The sequence below is a fragment of the Petaurus breviceps genome, unplaced genomic scaffold (genome assembly GCF_028583685.1).
Source record: "Petaurus breviceps papuanus isolate PSGF00001 unplaced genomic scaffold, PetGlider_PUasm1.0 313, whole genome shotgun sequence".
In the NCBI taxonomy this organism is placed as follows: domain Eukaryota; kingdom Metazoa; phylum Chordata; class Mammalia; order Diprotodontia; family Petauridae; genus Petaurus; species Petaurus breviceps.
The window spans coordinates 114,630-128,335 of record NW_027186073.1 but is presented as its reverse complement, the minus strand read 5'-3'; the positions used below and the strand labels follow the sequence as shown (position 1 = coordinate 128,335).

General features: G+C 40.0%; 2 protein-coding genes across 4 annotated transcripts in view; one reads left to right on the top strand and one right to left on the bottom strand.

Moving 5' to 3' along the window:
- LOC138167808 (olfactory receptor 6C2-like) overlaps positions 1–13,706 on the bottom strand; it is a 65,608-nt gene that overhangs the window by 32,525 nt on the left and 19,377 nt on the right. Inside the window, exon 2 of one of the 3 annotated variants that reach the window (XR_011169974.1) lies at positions 8,751–8,879. The exons of the other annotated variants lie outside the window; for them this stretch is intronic. The gene's annotated coding sequence lies outside the window, so the exon portion shown is untranslated. Of the gene's footprint in view, positions 1–8,750; positions 8,880–13,706 lie in introns of those variants that run through there. 3 annotated transcript variants of the gene reach the window in all.
- On the top strand, positions 11,937–12,863 carry LOC138167807 (olfactory receptor 2AP1-like). The gene has a single exon (XM_069096769.1). It carries the CDS (start codon positions 11,937–11,939, stop codon positions 12,861–12,863), a length of 927 nt encoding a protein of 308 aa, XP_068952870.1.

Genomic DNA, 13,706 nt, shown 5'->3' with positions numbered 1-13,706 from the left:
TAAACCTGCTCCTCCTTCTGTCACCATGATCCTTATTTCAGAACCTCAAAATAATCTTTGGCTTGTCCTTCTCTTTCACTTCCCCCACTCCAAGTCAATCATTTGCCCAATCCCGCTGACCATTTACCCATATGACCTTTCCTGAATCCATTCCTTTTTTGCTAGGTACTTCCTAGATTAGTGATTCTTAAGCTTTTTTGTGACTTAGACTCCTTTGACAATCTGGTGAAGTCTATGGGACTTTTATTAGAATACTGCCATAAAATAACTAAAATAATGCTTACTGTAACTTAGGAAACAAAGATGGAATTTTTCCCATCCAAATTCACACATGCCCATATATCATAGAACCCAGGTTAAGAACCTTTTCCATATCAGAGCACTTATTTTCCCCTTGGGTTGTTGAAATAGTCCAGTAACTGATTTCCTTGTCTCAAGTCTCTCCCCCTCAATATTCATCTTTTCATCCATCATATATGTCCAAAATAAAGCTTCCTAATGTAGTGTTTACCATGTCATTTTACTTCTCAAAAACCTTCAGTGATTCACTATTTCCTATAGCACAAATTACAAATTCCTTGGGCTAGCATCAAAGGTCTTCCACAATTTGGGTTCAGCCTGCTTTCCCAACTCTACATCACATTCTACCCATTTCCCAAACTTAACATGCCATTTACCACCTCCTTTGATTCATAAAGCCATCTATCTCTTCATGGCTTCACTCAAGTTTCCTCTCACCTCTTATTTCCCTATAGGACTTTCTGAGAATTCCTCTTTTGTCTCCTATACACTCTGTCATGTATTGTATTTATCTGTTACTACAAAGATTTTTTTAAAAAATCTTTATCCACAGGGAATTTATATTCTCACACAGGGAATATATATATGATAGAGGTTTTTAATCTGGGGTCCATACATATATATGTGGGTTTTTCTAAATATATTGATAACTTCTTCAACATCATTGGTTTCCTTAGTTAGCCTGTGTACTTTATTTTAGGCATTTGAAAACATAATTCTGAGAAGGGATCCATGGGCTTCACCAGTCTTCCAAAGGAGTCCATGATGTAAAAAAAAAAGGTTAAGAATACCTAGTTTATGATAAATAAATCCCCCATGCCATAATGTAAGTTCTTTGTAAGCAGGGATTATCTCTTTTTTTAATCTTTATAACTCCAGCTCCTAAATGCAGAGTACTTCAGACGATGTAAGCCCTTAATAAAATTTGTTGAATTGAATTGAACTTCAGGAAAAGTATAGTTTGAGCATGGAGAAATATGGGAATCAAAGATGACCTCCTGTACACTTCATGAAAGGCCATGTATTTCCCATACACAAAAGCTGAACCCCACAAAGCCACTCTTATACAAGGGTAAGGAAGATCAGGTAACTAGGAGAAAGAGAACATTTCATATATGTTGATTCACCTGAATGAAAAAACCAGTCATTTTCTAAATTTAGGATTTGGGTCAGGAAGAGAGATAGAGTTCTGTGCCTACATAGGAAGGAAATAACAATGTATGTTCTATAACCACAGCCCCAAAAAAGAAAAACACAATTTGATAAATCATTCTCATACTTACTTTTCTGACTGTACTTCATTTTGTCAGTGGTCACTTTAACTCTCTGGTGTGACACAAAGTTTAGATGCGGCATGTTAGTGGGGAAGTGCACGTGCACTCTTGAGAAAACTTTGTCTCATGCACCCATACCCTCACATTCACAACCCAGTGTGGACTTTGCCACAGCTCGCCTATATCTTCAGACATTCAAGAATCCTGAAGCAACTTTCTCTCCCACCTTCCAGCTCTAAAATGATGTCTCATCAAGGAGCCTATCCAATTTAAAAGTAAGAAATGTTTCCATTTGCTCTGCATAGTAGGAAATATGATGGGAAGAATGCAAAGGTAAGAGAACAGCAAGACCTGCCTTTGCATCAAAAAGAAGACGTGTACAATCTGAGAAAGGTTAGACGGGTTTCCCTCTAAATGAAACACTAAGAACCAATGATCTCTGTTTTATTTGTTCAATCTACAAAAGGGATCAACTAGGTGAATAAATAAAAAGGCCCTTGAGGATTCCAGTTCTTAAATCACTAATGAAACCCCTATTGAATAACTTTGGCAAAAGACTTTTAAGAGGCAGCTGTGGGATCCTTCATTACCTGCACAGTCAGGAAGGTACAATCAAAGAACTAATCACATTGTGCAACTATAACAAGTAGATGTCTGCTACTTGAGTGCTCCTTCCCATATTGTCAAAGGATTTCTTATTCTGAAGTCTAGGAGAAACTGTTGAGTATTCCACAGAGGTGGCCAGGTTTGAAATCTAGCCCTTCATGGAAAATCCTAAAGATTCAACTAAAAAGTTACTTGAAACAATTAATCATTTTAGCAAAGTAGCAATATATAATGTAAATCCACATAAATCATCAGCTTTCCTATATATTGCAAACAAAACCCTGCAAGAAGAGATGGTAAAAGATACCTGATTTAAAACAACTTTAGGGGTGGCTAGGTGGTACAGTGAATAGAGCCCCAGCCCTGGAGTCAGGAGGACCTGAGTTCAAATTCAGCCTCAGACACTTAACACTTACTAGCTGTGTGATCTTGGGCAAGTCACTTAACCCCAATTGCCCTCCAAAGGGCAAAAAAAAATTGCCCAAAGTCACATGGCTAATAAGTGTGAAGTGTCTGAGGCCAGATTTGAACTCTAGTCCTCCTGACTCCAGGGCTGGTGCTGTATTCACTGCACCACCTAACCACCCCTAGCCTGAGACTCTAGAAAGGTACATCTTATTGAAAAAGGAGAGAATAAGCAAAAGGGCTAGTGGAATAACCTTACACATAAAGAAGATGCCGGACTCTAAGGAAATCCAGAAACTTGAGAAGAAAACATGATGGCTCTAGAACATTATAAAAGATCCATGGAGAGAGAAACAGAAGCAATAGTAAGGTGCTCCTACTCATGTTTCTCCCTCTCCATCTCCCACCTTCATCCATCCTCCAAAGCCCTGGCCAATTTGCAAACTCAGTTTACAAAATCTCAATCATTTAGACCTGCTCCCTACCCTCTAGATCTTAACTTCCTCCTTTCCAATATGCAGCAATCATTCAAAGAAGTTGAATTGACACAGACTCAGTAGCTTTTTGGTTTCAAATGCATAACAGGAAGTCCAAAGCATTGCTTTAAAAGATAACAGTTCCAGAAATAACTGTCCATGTAACCTTGAGCAAGTTACTTAATCCCGATTGCTTTAAAAAAAAAAAAAAGATAGTTCAAAATGCCAGCTGTCCTGCCCCTCCCCACCCCATATCCCACATCTCTGCCATGATCTACTGTCAAAATCCCAACTCTCTCCAGAGGGTCATGGGGGAAGCAGAGCAAGGAGTGGCCTCTGACATTCTCCCGAACCAGGGTGAACCAGAAGTCTCCACGTGAAACCATTGGCTCTATGGCCAGCTCTCCAATCTCCAATACTACTGGACCTGTGAAAGGAGCACTATATTTAACTATATGTTAGTTAACCCCCAACACTCTATAGTAACCATCTTTCTGTTCCTCACACAAAACACTCCATTTCCTATCTCCACCCCTTTGCACTTGCTTTTCCTAATGCTTGGAATGCACACCCAACTCACCTCTACTTCTAAGAGTCCCTGTTCCCTTCAAAACTGCTCTAGCAGTACCTTTCCATGAGTTTTTCCTGTACTCCCAGGAGTGCTCCTCGCCCAAAAAAATGTTACCTATTTATCATACATGTATTTTCTCATGTACATGTTGTCTCTCCAATTACAAAGTAAACTTCTTCAGGGCAGGAATTTTTTCATTTTTTTCTTTATATCACCCTGAGCCTAACACAATACTTGGCACATAGTAAGCATTTAATAAATGGTTGTTGAATGATTCATTGACTATGATGCATGAAATTCTTCTCCTACCTGATTACCACAGAGGTAGTGTAGCAGAAAAAGAACTGACCTTGAAGCTGAGAAAGTTGACTTCTGACAAGTACAGGCTGTGTGAACCTGGGCAAATCACTTAACCACTTAACCACCAAACTCTAGACTACTCTATAAGACCTATAAGTTGCAAAGAAGGTGCCAACTACTTGCATTGATAGAGGGTTTCCTCATCCAGGAGATCCCTATGCCAAAGAAATAGGTCTAGTATCCATCCTTAACTCTACTCTAATCTAAAAACATATGCAACAGCAAGCACCCTAGCATACCCAGGATGGCTGCTAGCACAGGTTCTGCTTTTCTAAAGGAAAGCAACTCAAAAAGGGTTAGCAATCTCAATCAAATATATATATTGTGTGTGTGTGTGTCATTCACTTGATTCAGGGGGAAATCAGTACCCTGAACTTCATAAAATACAAACAGAAGTTACAAGCAGACAGAAATACAGACAGAGAAAATAACACAATTCAACAGACCAATAGACAGGGCTTCTAACTGTCTAACTATTACACACATACATAGTTACCAGAGAGAGAAGCACCAACATCTGGGTTTTCAAAGCTGGGGGGGGGAGGGGGCTCAACAGCTACCCAAAGTCTCATCTGGCCAAATCACACAACTCTTCCCATTCATGAGCCCCAGAGCAAAATCTCACCTCAGGTATATATATAGCCTTCTCCAGGGTCAGAGAACATCACAACCTTCCTAACCCACTACCTAATTATAAAGTAAAAAAAGGTGTGGACTTTTCTAAAAAACAAGCCTCCCTAAGCAAGTTTCTCTTGTTGGGCTCCAAGTGAGGCCCATTAAGGGGCAGGGAAGATCTTCAAACTCCCTTACTATTACAAGATAAGATGTAGCAATTATTCACACTCTAGTTCCCTCTCACAATTCACAAACAGGAGAATTTGTTCCAGAATAGAATTCACTCTCACAGATTCTCTGTCTTCTGAAGGATAAAATCATCCTTAAGGCAAGTTAATATATAATGACACTATTATCCTCAGAGAAGAAAGAGTGTCCCAGCATACATCCCATTACTGCTGCATTGTACCTCTGTACCATATTTATGATCTGTTAGCTGAATTTGTCATCTATTACTTCTTTCTGTCCGGCTTATCTGTGGTACATTCTTACAACAATGTTCCTTCTATTTTTGCTTCCATTTATCTTCCCCTAAATGATCTCCACTGTATTTATTTACTCCAATTCTTGGATATCCTCAAATCAATGTCTTCTTAATATATGACATTTCCCCCCACCTCTTTCTTTTGTATAAAGCATAGCTTCCTGAAGTCATTTGTCAGTCATTAGTTTCATCCCACTGTCTCAAGGATGCCCATGAGGTGACAATTAAATTATTGCATTAAAAAATCTAGTTTATCTTTCTTGGGACTCATAATTTATGCATCTGTATATGAATAATAGGGACTGGGGTTTACCACATGCTCCTTTGTAGGATTTTTTCTCCAGCAAAAGTTTGGGTGTCTCTAAACTATTGTAGATATTCTCTATGGCAGAAAAATGAATCTTACTATTTTTTGTGCCATGGACCCCTTTGGCGGTCTCATTAAGTCTCTTCTCACTAACCTCTTCTCACAATCAGGTGTTTAAATACATAAAACAAAATAGTCATCATCTTCCAACAAAAGCAGAACAAAAATGAAACACATAGCAGAGGATTATACAATGTTTACAACACTTTCCAAAACCATAAACTTGAGTTTCACTACTTGAAAAGCTTAGAAATTGAAGACAGGATCAAGATTAGGTGGTTGCCCCAAAAATCTATTGTGCCACGCCTTTCCAGTGTTAAAAATGTGCCACGTGACAACACATTTTATAGCTACATGGAGAAAGTTCTGTTGATGATTCTCTGTGGTGTTCTCCATATCTACTAGCCATTTAGGTAAGGGTAGGGATTTTAATTTAAATGACTGCTTGCACCATTTTGCCTAATGAATGGACTGTACTGGGGTTTACTCCATTTTTTATGCTTTCTATTATAATAATGTCAAACACAGTGAAATCCTTTAGTGATACTGTGGGATTTAATTACTGTATCATGTGTGGCCCTTTTATATTAAATATGGCTTCTTAATATAGCTGGTAGCATTCTTCCTTCTCTGGTCTCCTGGACTTCTCCCCATTAACTCTCTTACCCACTTCCCATCCACCCAGAACTGATGGTAGGTGTATTGAAAAAGAAAGAAAAAAACAAAAAATAATGGGTCAGTTTGGGGTCAGTGATTAAGAAAATTTATCTTGCAAACAAATGTTTTAAAAAAAAAACAATTGAACTGCAATCATTAATCATGTCTGGCACCAAAAATAAAATTAAGAAAGAGGGGAAAAAATACTAAATAGAAGTGACAAAGAATTTTAAAAATAAAAGGATGTAGAAGAGATAGAAAGCCAGATAGTGGAGAACAATTAAGAGCGTATGTAACAGTCAGGACTGATAAAAATGTAGATTGAGCTGAGGCCCTTATCTCCAAATCTCTGCCCACACTGGTCCTTTTGCCAACTACCTCTGGGAAAGATCTAGCCTTGAGCAGTAGACTTTGTAGAACACATCAGCTTCTTCCACCATCTGCTCATTCTAGGAAATGATCCAGTCAACCTTTGTCATTGGCCTAAGATGTTTTTCTTATTATAACCTAGTTTTTGCTGATCTCTTTCCAGCTTAAAGCTCCAAGACTCAGACCTTTTAGATCATGAACATCTTGTGTGCAGAAGTAGATATTAACTTTTCCTCTTCTTCCTATAAATGATCTCATCCTCAGTCTTAAACCTCAATGAGTGCAATAGTCTAAAAAAATACTATGTTTGGGGTCAAAAGGGATGGAAGGGGGAGCACATCCTTTCTTTTAATGACCTTTCTCTATTCTAGACTTTCTTCTTCTCCTGTCTGGAATCCTCTATGTTGTAGGCCAAGCAAGTCTTGTTATTATTCCTATTGTTCAGTCATTTTCAGTCATGTCTCACTCTTTGTAACCCCTTTGGGGTGTTTTCTTGGCAAAGTTACTGGACTGGTTTGCCATTTCCTTCTCCAGCTCATTTTACGGATGAGGAAACTGAGAAAAACAGGGGTCACAACACTGACTTGGAAATTCTTGTGCTAGCTAAATTCAGGCTACATTGAACACCTCGATGGTACAGTAGATAGAATGTTGGGCATAGAGGCAAGAAGACCTGAGTCCAATTCCCCCTTAGACATTTGCTAACTGTGTGACCCTGAGACCAGTCTGGAACTCAGGTCTACCTGATTCCAAGCATGACACTATCCACTACACCACCCAGCTGTCCTGAACCAGTCTAAGCAGTCAATTTAGGTACCACAGGTTTAAAATTGAAACAAAATAAGGTAGTCAATATACCATGTAATCGTTAATGAAAGATTTACTTAACTATAACAGAGGAAGGACATTCATCGCAGAGAAGTTATATCCAGGATAATAATAGTAACTCACATTTCAATAGTACTCACTATATTCTAGGCACTATGCTAAGCATTTGACAATTATTTTCTAATTTGGCATCACAACAAGCCCAGGAGGTAGGTGCTATTACCATCCACATTTTATAGAAGAGAAAACTGATGCAAACAGAGATTAAGTGACTTGCCCAGGGTCACACAATTAGTGTCTAATACTGGCTTTGAACTCAGGTCTTCTTTACTCATGCTGTTGGTCTGTGGTCAGAAACATTAAGAAGGAACATACACCTTTTATATGCTGACTGTTTTCATACCCTGATGACCAGGAAGCTATGTTGATAGCCCGATAATCAACCTTAGTAACTTGAGGCAATTAATTCTCTAGGACAATTTGAACATCTTTTAAGGAAAGCTAGCTGACCCTGTATGGGGTGGACACTTAGGATATTCCTCTCACTATGCCCTGCCTTTCAGAGAAACTTCTATCCCTTGAACCTTCTTGAGACTTAGGGCATTGAAATGCCCTAAACTACATTCAACCAGGCATCCTAATCCCCTATGCCCCCTGGCCTATAACATTGTAGGTGGGGAACTAATTCAGCACACCAGAAAAAGACCTTTCCCCTCCCTATAAAAAGAGAAAAGTCTTGCCCCCAGTCTGCAAGGGCAAGCTGCCATATTGTGTAAAGAATGGGACCCAATCATTCCTGTACCAATCTAGGAAGACTGACAAAGCTTTGCAGAACCTTGTGTGCCAATTCCAGAGGGCAGCCACTTGCAGCAGCATCAACTCCTTTACTCTTCCTGTGGTACCTGCAGTTCATTGCACCTGAGGCCCAGTGCTGCCAGGGAGCAGAGAAACCAGATTTAGAATCAGAAGACCTGAGTCCAAATCCTGACTCATTTACATATTCCCTGTACAAGCCACATAACATCTGGGCCCATTTCTTTATCTATTTTAGTTTAGAATGGAGAAGCTCTAATATCCTTTCTAGCTCAGAATCCTGTAAGAATAAATCAGTAAGTTCCAGATCTCCTTAGGACAATAATAAATACCCCAGAGATGATTTCATTTAAGCATAATTTCACTCCTGAATTAGATGACAGAGATTGAAACCAGTCTGGAATCCTGTCTTTCTTGATATTGTCAGACTCCAGAGCTATGAATAATAGAAAGACTGCTGGGAACTGAAGGCCCAAGTTTGATGCCCAAATGGGCTGAGGGACTCTAGGGTATACAACCAAACAGAAATTCATCCCTTTCTCTCCCGATCCTCTTCCCTTAGCCTGTTTACAGTATGTTTCCAAAATTACCAGCAAAGGAAGTTCATTAAGCTCCCCAGGGTATCTCTGTTTGTTCATTCAATTGATTCCCCAGTGCCTGCTCTGAAGAGAGAAGATAAAGCTCAGCCTTTCTGGTAAGTGTGAATCCTGCCAGAGTCCATGGGCTGCCTTCAGAGGTCACCAGCATCATTCTTCTGGAATACAAAGAACACAGGCATAGTCTAACTTTACAATCCTTTCTCTTTCCTTCTAACTGAACCTGTTTGTCTCTTTCAGAAGGACCTGTTCTTCCAGGGGCCTAGAGTCATTTCTATATTGCATCGATGTGGAGAACAGAAATGGGATAAATACCGACAAGATTGGCATGGGACTAGGCAAGGTTGTGCTCATTGCTTTATTGCTAAGCCTTTTTTAGCGATAAAAGTATATATTTCCAGGATTGTACATTGGGAGAGGGGGCAGGTCTTGGTGAGGAGTTCACACAAAATACATTTCTTGGGGTACTACTTTGTCTCTGATTCGTTAACTCAACTTTAATTCACCTCTCCCGATATTCAGGTTTAATAACCTGAATTAATATAATTGGGTTTTAGGAGGTCAGCATGTTTCCTCTTGGGTAACCAATAGTTTCCACCTTTTTTCTTTCTGCAGCTGTGAATCAGTAAAAAAAAAAAAATGCATGTTAATTTCTTGAAGGAAAGACTGCTGGGAACCGAAGGCCCAAAGTTGATGACCAGAGTAGGCAGAGAGACTCTGGTATATACAACCAAACAGAAAACTTATTTCCTGACAGCACAGGTTTATCTGACCTATGTCTGTAATAGTCTTGGAGAAGGAATCAACAATGAAACTCCAGTTGGGGGGCGGAGGGGCTGGCATGGCCACAGAGAGGGAGGGGACAATAGTGATGTACCCTTTGTTATGGAAGTGAAACAAAATCAGGACAGAATGAAAGTGCCAAAACAGTCCTGGCTTCTAGGACACAATTCCTGAAGCCCCTACACTCTGCCAGAAAGGTTATTAATCCAATGATACATGTATCTCTTTCCCTGGATTTTGAATTGGTACTTTTTGTTGCAGAGTGAGATTCTTAACCTACAGAAACCAGGGTAAACAGAAAGAGGGAAGGAAGGTGCCACACAGTGAGGAAGATTCATATGCTGATGACACTTCTTGCAAGATTACACTAGGGAGACTTTAAAACCGGGAATGAAAAACACTCCCTAGAAACACCCACCTCTGGGTCCCCTTACAAGGCCCCTGACATTAGCACAGCTACATTAAAGGGCCAAACTAGAAGCAGCAGGTAAAGGGGCCACGGCACCAAGTTTCAGTTTGATGAAAGGAGAGACAGTAATGATTAGACCGTCCAGAAGTGGACTAGGCTGCCCATGGGCTCCCACTGCAGGGAATGGGGGAGATAGGGAGTAGACCAGAGGAGCTAAAATGTTTTGCTCCTGACAAAGTAGACCCTAAGGTTTGAGTCTTTCTTCTATACCAGAATGGAGGGGAGGGAAACCCGGACTGGAACAGAGTGATGTAGAGCCTTAGAGGAGAGGAAGTTAAAAAGATGTTAAAAGGAGATGTTTTCAAGTGAAGGCCAAACAATAACTTGTCAGCATTATTCTAGATGGGATTCTTGGTCATGTATGACTTGAACTAGACAGCACCAAAAGTCCCTCTCAATGGTGACATTTCATGATTCTATTTATTTTTTTTCTTAAATCTGTCACTGTATAACTTGGGAATAGCTAGAGATGATTATTAATTGGAGGTGATTTATCTTTGTATAAATATTCAAAGTACTGGCTCATAGGACCTGAAATCCCTACAGAAATACAGTCATGTGCAGATCTCCCTAGGAATTCTCACTGGGAAAGTAAGGGAGAAGACAGGTATCACTGTGGGCCCTTCACTGTCTTCCTCAACACCCATCTTTGATGAGTTCCCAATGATCCCAGGAGGAGGAAAGGGAGAGGACAACAGGCTCCTACAAGTATAATGTGGGGAAACACCAGAGAATACAGAAGAGAAGGGAAGAAAAGGAGACACAGACAGAGAAATGCCTGCAGGAATGGAGGGATTAAAGGAGATAAGTGGAGTTTGGAGTCATGAATCACAGGATTAGAGAGCTGGAAGGGACCCTAGTAACCATATCTAGACAAAGTCATAAACAAAAGGAATTCCTTTACCCATATCCAACAAGTAGTCATCTGGCCTCGACCCAAAGATCTCCAAGGAGGAGGATTCCCAGGGAAGCCTATCCCACTTTTGGACAGTTCTGATTGGTAGGAAGCTTATTCTGGTACTACACCTAAATTTGCCATTTTGTAGGAGCCTAACAGACTCCAAATCCCTCCTTCACATGACAGTCCTTCAAGTACTTGAAGAGAGCTCTCATGTTCCCCTGTGTCTTCTCTTCTCCAAGCTAAACATAAATAGTTCCTTCAACCGTTCCACATATATCTTGGGTCCAAAGCCCTTCACCATTATGATCATCCTCTTTTCCATTTTTTTTCAATATCCCTCTTAAATTGTAGATCCCAAAACATCACAAATGAATGGAAATATGAAATGGGTGATAAGGTGAAAAATGGAAATGTTATATAGAACAAAAGAAACATGAAATCTCTGATTTGGAAGGGACTTCAAATTTGGGTAATCTAATCTAACCCCTATCTTAACAGTAATTCCCTTCACAACATTCCCACCAAATGGTTAGTCAGCCTTCACATGAAGAGTTCTAGGGAGGGGAAACTCACTATCTCTTTTCTACTCTGAGAGAGTCATCATTATTAACCACTTTTTCTTGACATTGAGCTGAAATCTACCTCTTGAAAACAAATGACCATTATTTAGTTCTCCTCTCTAAGCCCAAACAAGCCTAATCCCCATTCCCCATGACATAACATTAAATACTTGAGACACTTCCTGAATCATGTCACCCAAAGTGTTCTCTGGCAAAGCATCCCCAGGTACCAAAAGTAGTGTGGAATCCTGCTGCCCCCACCATCCAGGTCATTCTCCTCTGGATGCTCTCCATCAATGTCCATCTATTAAATGAGCTAGAGGGAGATGTTGGCATAGGAAGGTCCTGAAAAAGTCTTTCAAGGCAAACTCTCTTCCACCCAAAACAGAGCTTATGGGAATCATGAGTGCTCTTTTGTTGACTCTCTTAGCCTGAACCTTACGTCTTCTATCCTCAGCACTAATTTCTCTTTTATTATACTTCAGATCCAGCCAAGGTCACAATGAAAAACCTTACTACATTGACTGAGTTCATCCTGTTGGGCCTGACAGATGCCCCTGAGTTCCAGGTTGTGATTTTCCTCTTTCTCCTTCTCACCTACATGTTTAGTATCATTGGCAACCTAACAATCATCATCCTCACACTATTAGACTCCCACCTCCAAACCCCCATGTATTTCTTCCTTCGGAATTTTTCCATCTTAGAAATTTTCTTCACATCTGTTTTTACTCCCAGACTGCTGTTTAGTATCTCAACAGGGAACAAAACCATCAGCTTTGTTGGCTGCTTCCTTCAGTACTTTTTTGCCATATTTCTGGGGGCCACAGAGTTTTACCTTCTGGCTGCCATGTCCTATGACCGGTATGTCGCCATCTGCAAGCCCCTGCATTATACAACCATCATGAGCAGCAGAGTCTGCATCCTACTAATTCTCTGTACTTGGATGGCTGGGTTATTGATTTCTGGCCTGGCAGTTATACTGGCAGGTCGTCTGAATTTCTGCTCATTCAATACCATAGATCATTATTACTGTGATACTGCTCCACTGTTGAAGCTCTCCTGTTCAGACACACGTCTGACTGAGCTAGTCGATACTCTCTTAGCCTCAGTGACACTTCTGGTCACTCTACTGCTGGTGCTTCTCTCCTATACAAACATCATCCATACAATTCTTAGATTTCCTTCTGCTCAGCAAAGGAAAAAGGCTTTTTCTACTTGTTCCTCCCACATGATTGTCATCTCACTCTCTTATGGCAGCTGCATGTTTATGTACATTAATCTCTCAACAAAAGATGTCAGCTTTCATAAAGGAGTAGGTATCCTCCAAACTTCAATTGCTCCCCTGCTAAATCCCTTCATTTACAGCCTAAGGAACAAACAAGTCATTCAAGCCTTCAAGGACTTGATCCAAAAGATCACAAATCACTGATGAATTAATAGAATTCAAGCCTGGGTGGAAAACAGAACATAAAAAGGGCACGAATTCAGTTTAAATCAAGTCAGTGAGCATTTATTTTTTTCTGCTATGTACAGGGGATAGGTAAATACAAAGTAATTTCAAAAAGGACAGATTATCCAGAGAATTAACACCTTTGGGAAGAGGGAAGGATCAGTAAAAGCCTTATTTAGAATTAAGCTGAACTTTGAAGGGTGGCTAGAGATCCTAAGAGGCAAGAGTCCAAACATGGCCGACCAACAATACTCAAGCACAGAGTGTGGAGATGGAGTGTCTTGCATAGGGAATAGCTAGCAGGACATTCTAATGGAAATGCATAATGCATGGAGAAGAAAAACAGAAAACATGACCACAAATGCAAGCGGGAGTGGAAGACTTTAAAAACTAGATTGAGGATTTTTACATTTTATATTCTAGAAGCAAGAAGGAGTTATTGGAGAATTTTTAGTAGAGGAGTGACATGATCAGACTTGTATTTTGGAAATATGTTATTAATAGATTTAAAGGGCAGAGTCTGGAAATAAAGAGAAAATTAAATATCTGTAGTTCAAAAAGGCTTGTTCTGCCTCAAACAGTGTGGAGAGTCATAAACTGACAAGCTAAAGTTTGACCAGAGAAGGGTGACCCACCCCACTCAGTTGTCAGATTGGTGAGATTACTAGAAATCTGGTCATGGAAGGATCAGCTGAGATGAATGCTTTTGTTTAGCTTAGGGGAAAGACAATGCAGAATATTATCTCACAATACTTTAAGGGCTGACATAGGGAAGTGTAATGGGAATGTAAATTTTTAAGATCTTCCCTGCCCCTAGGCTAA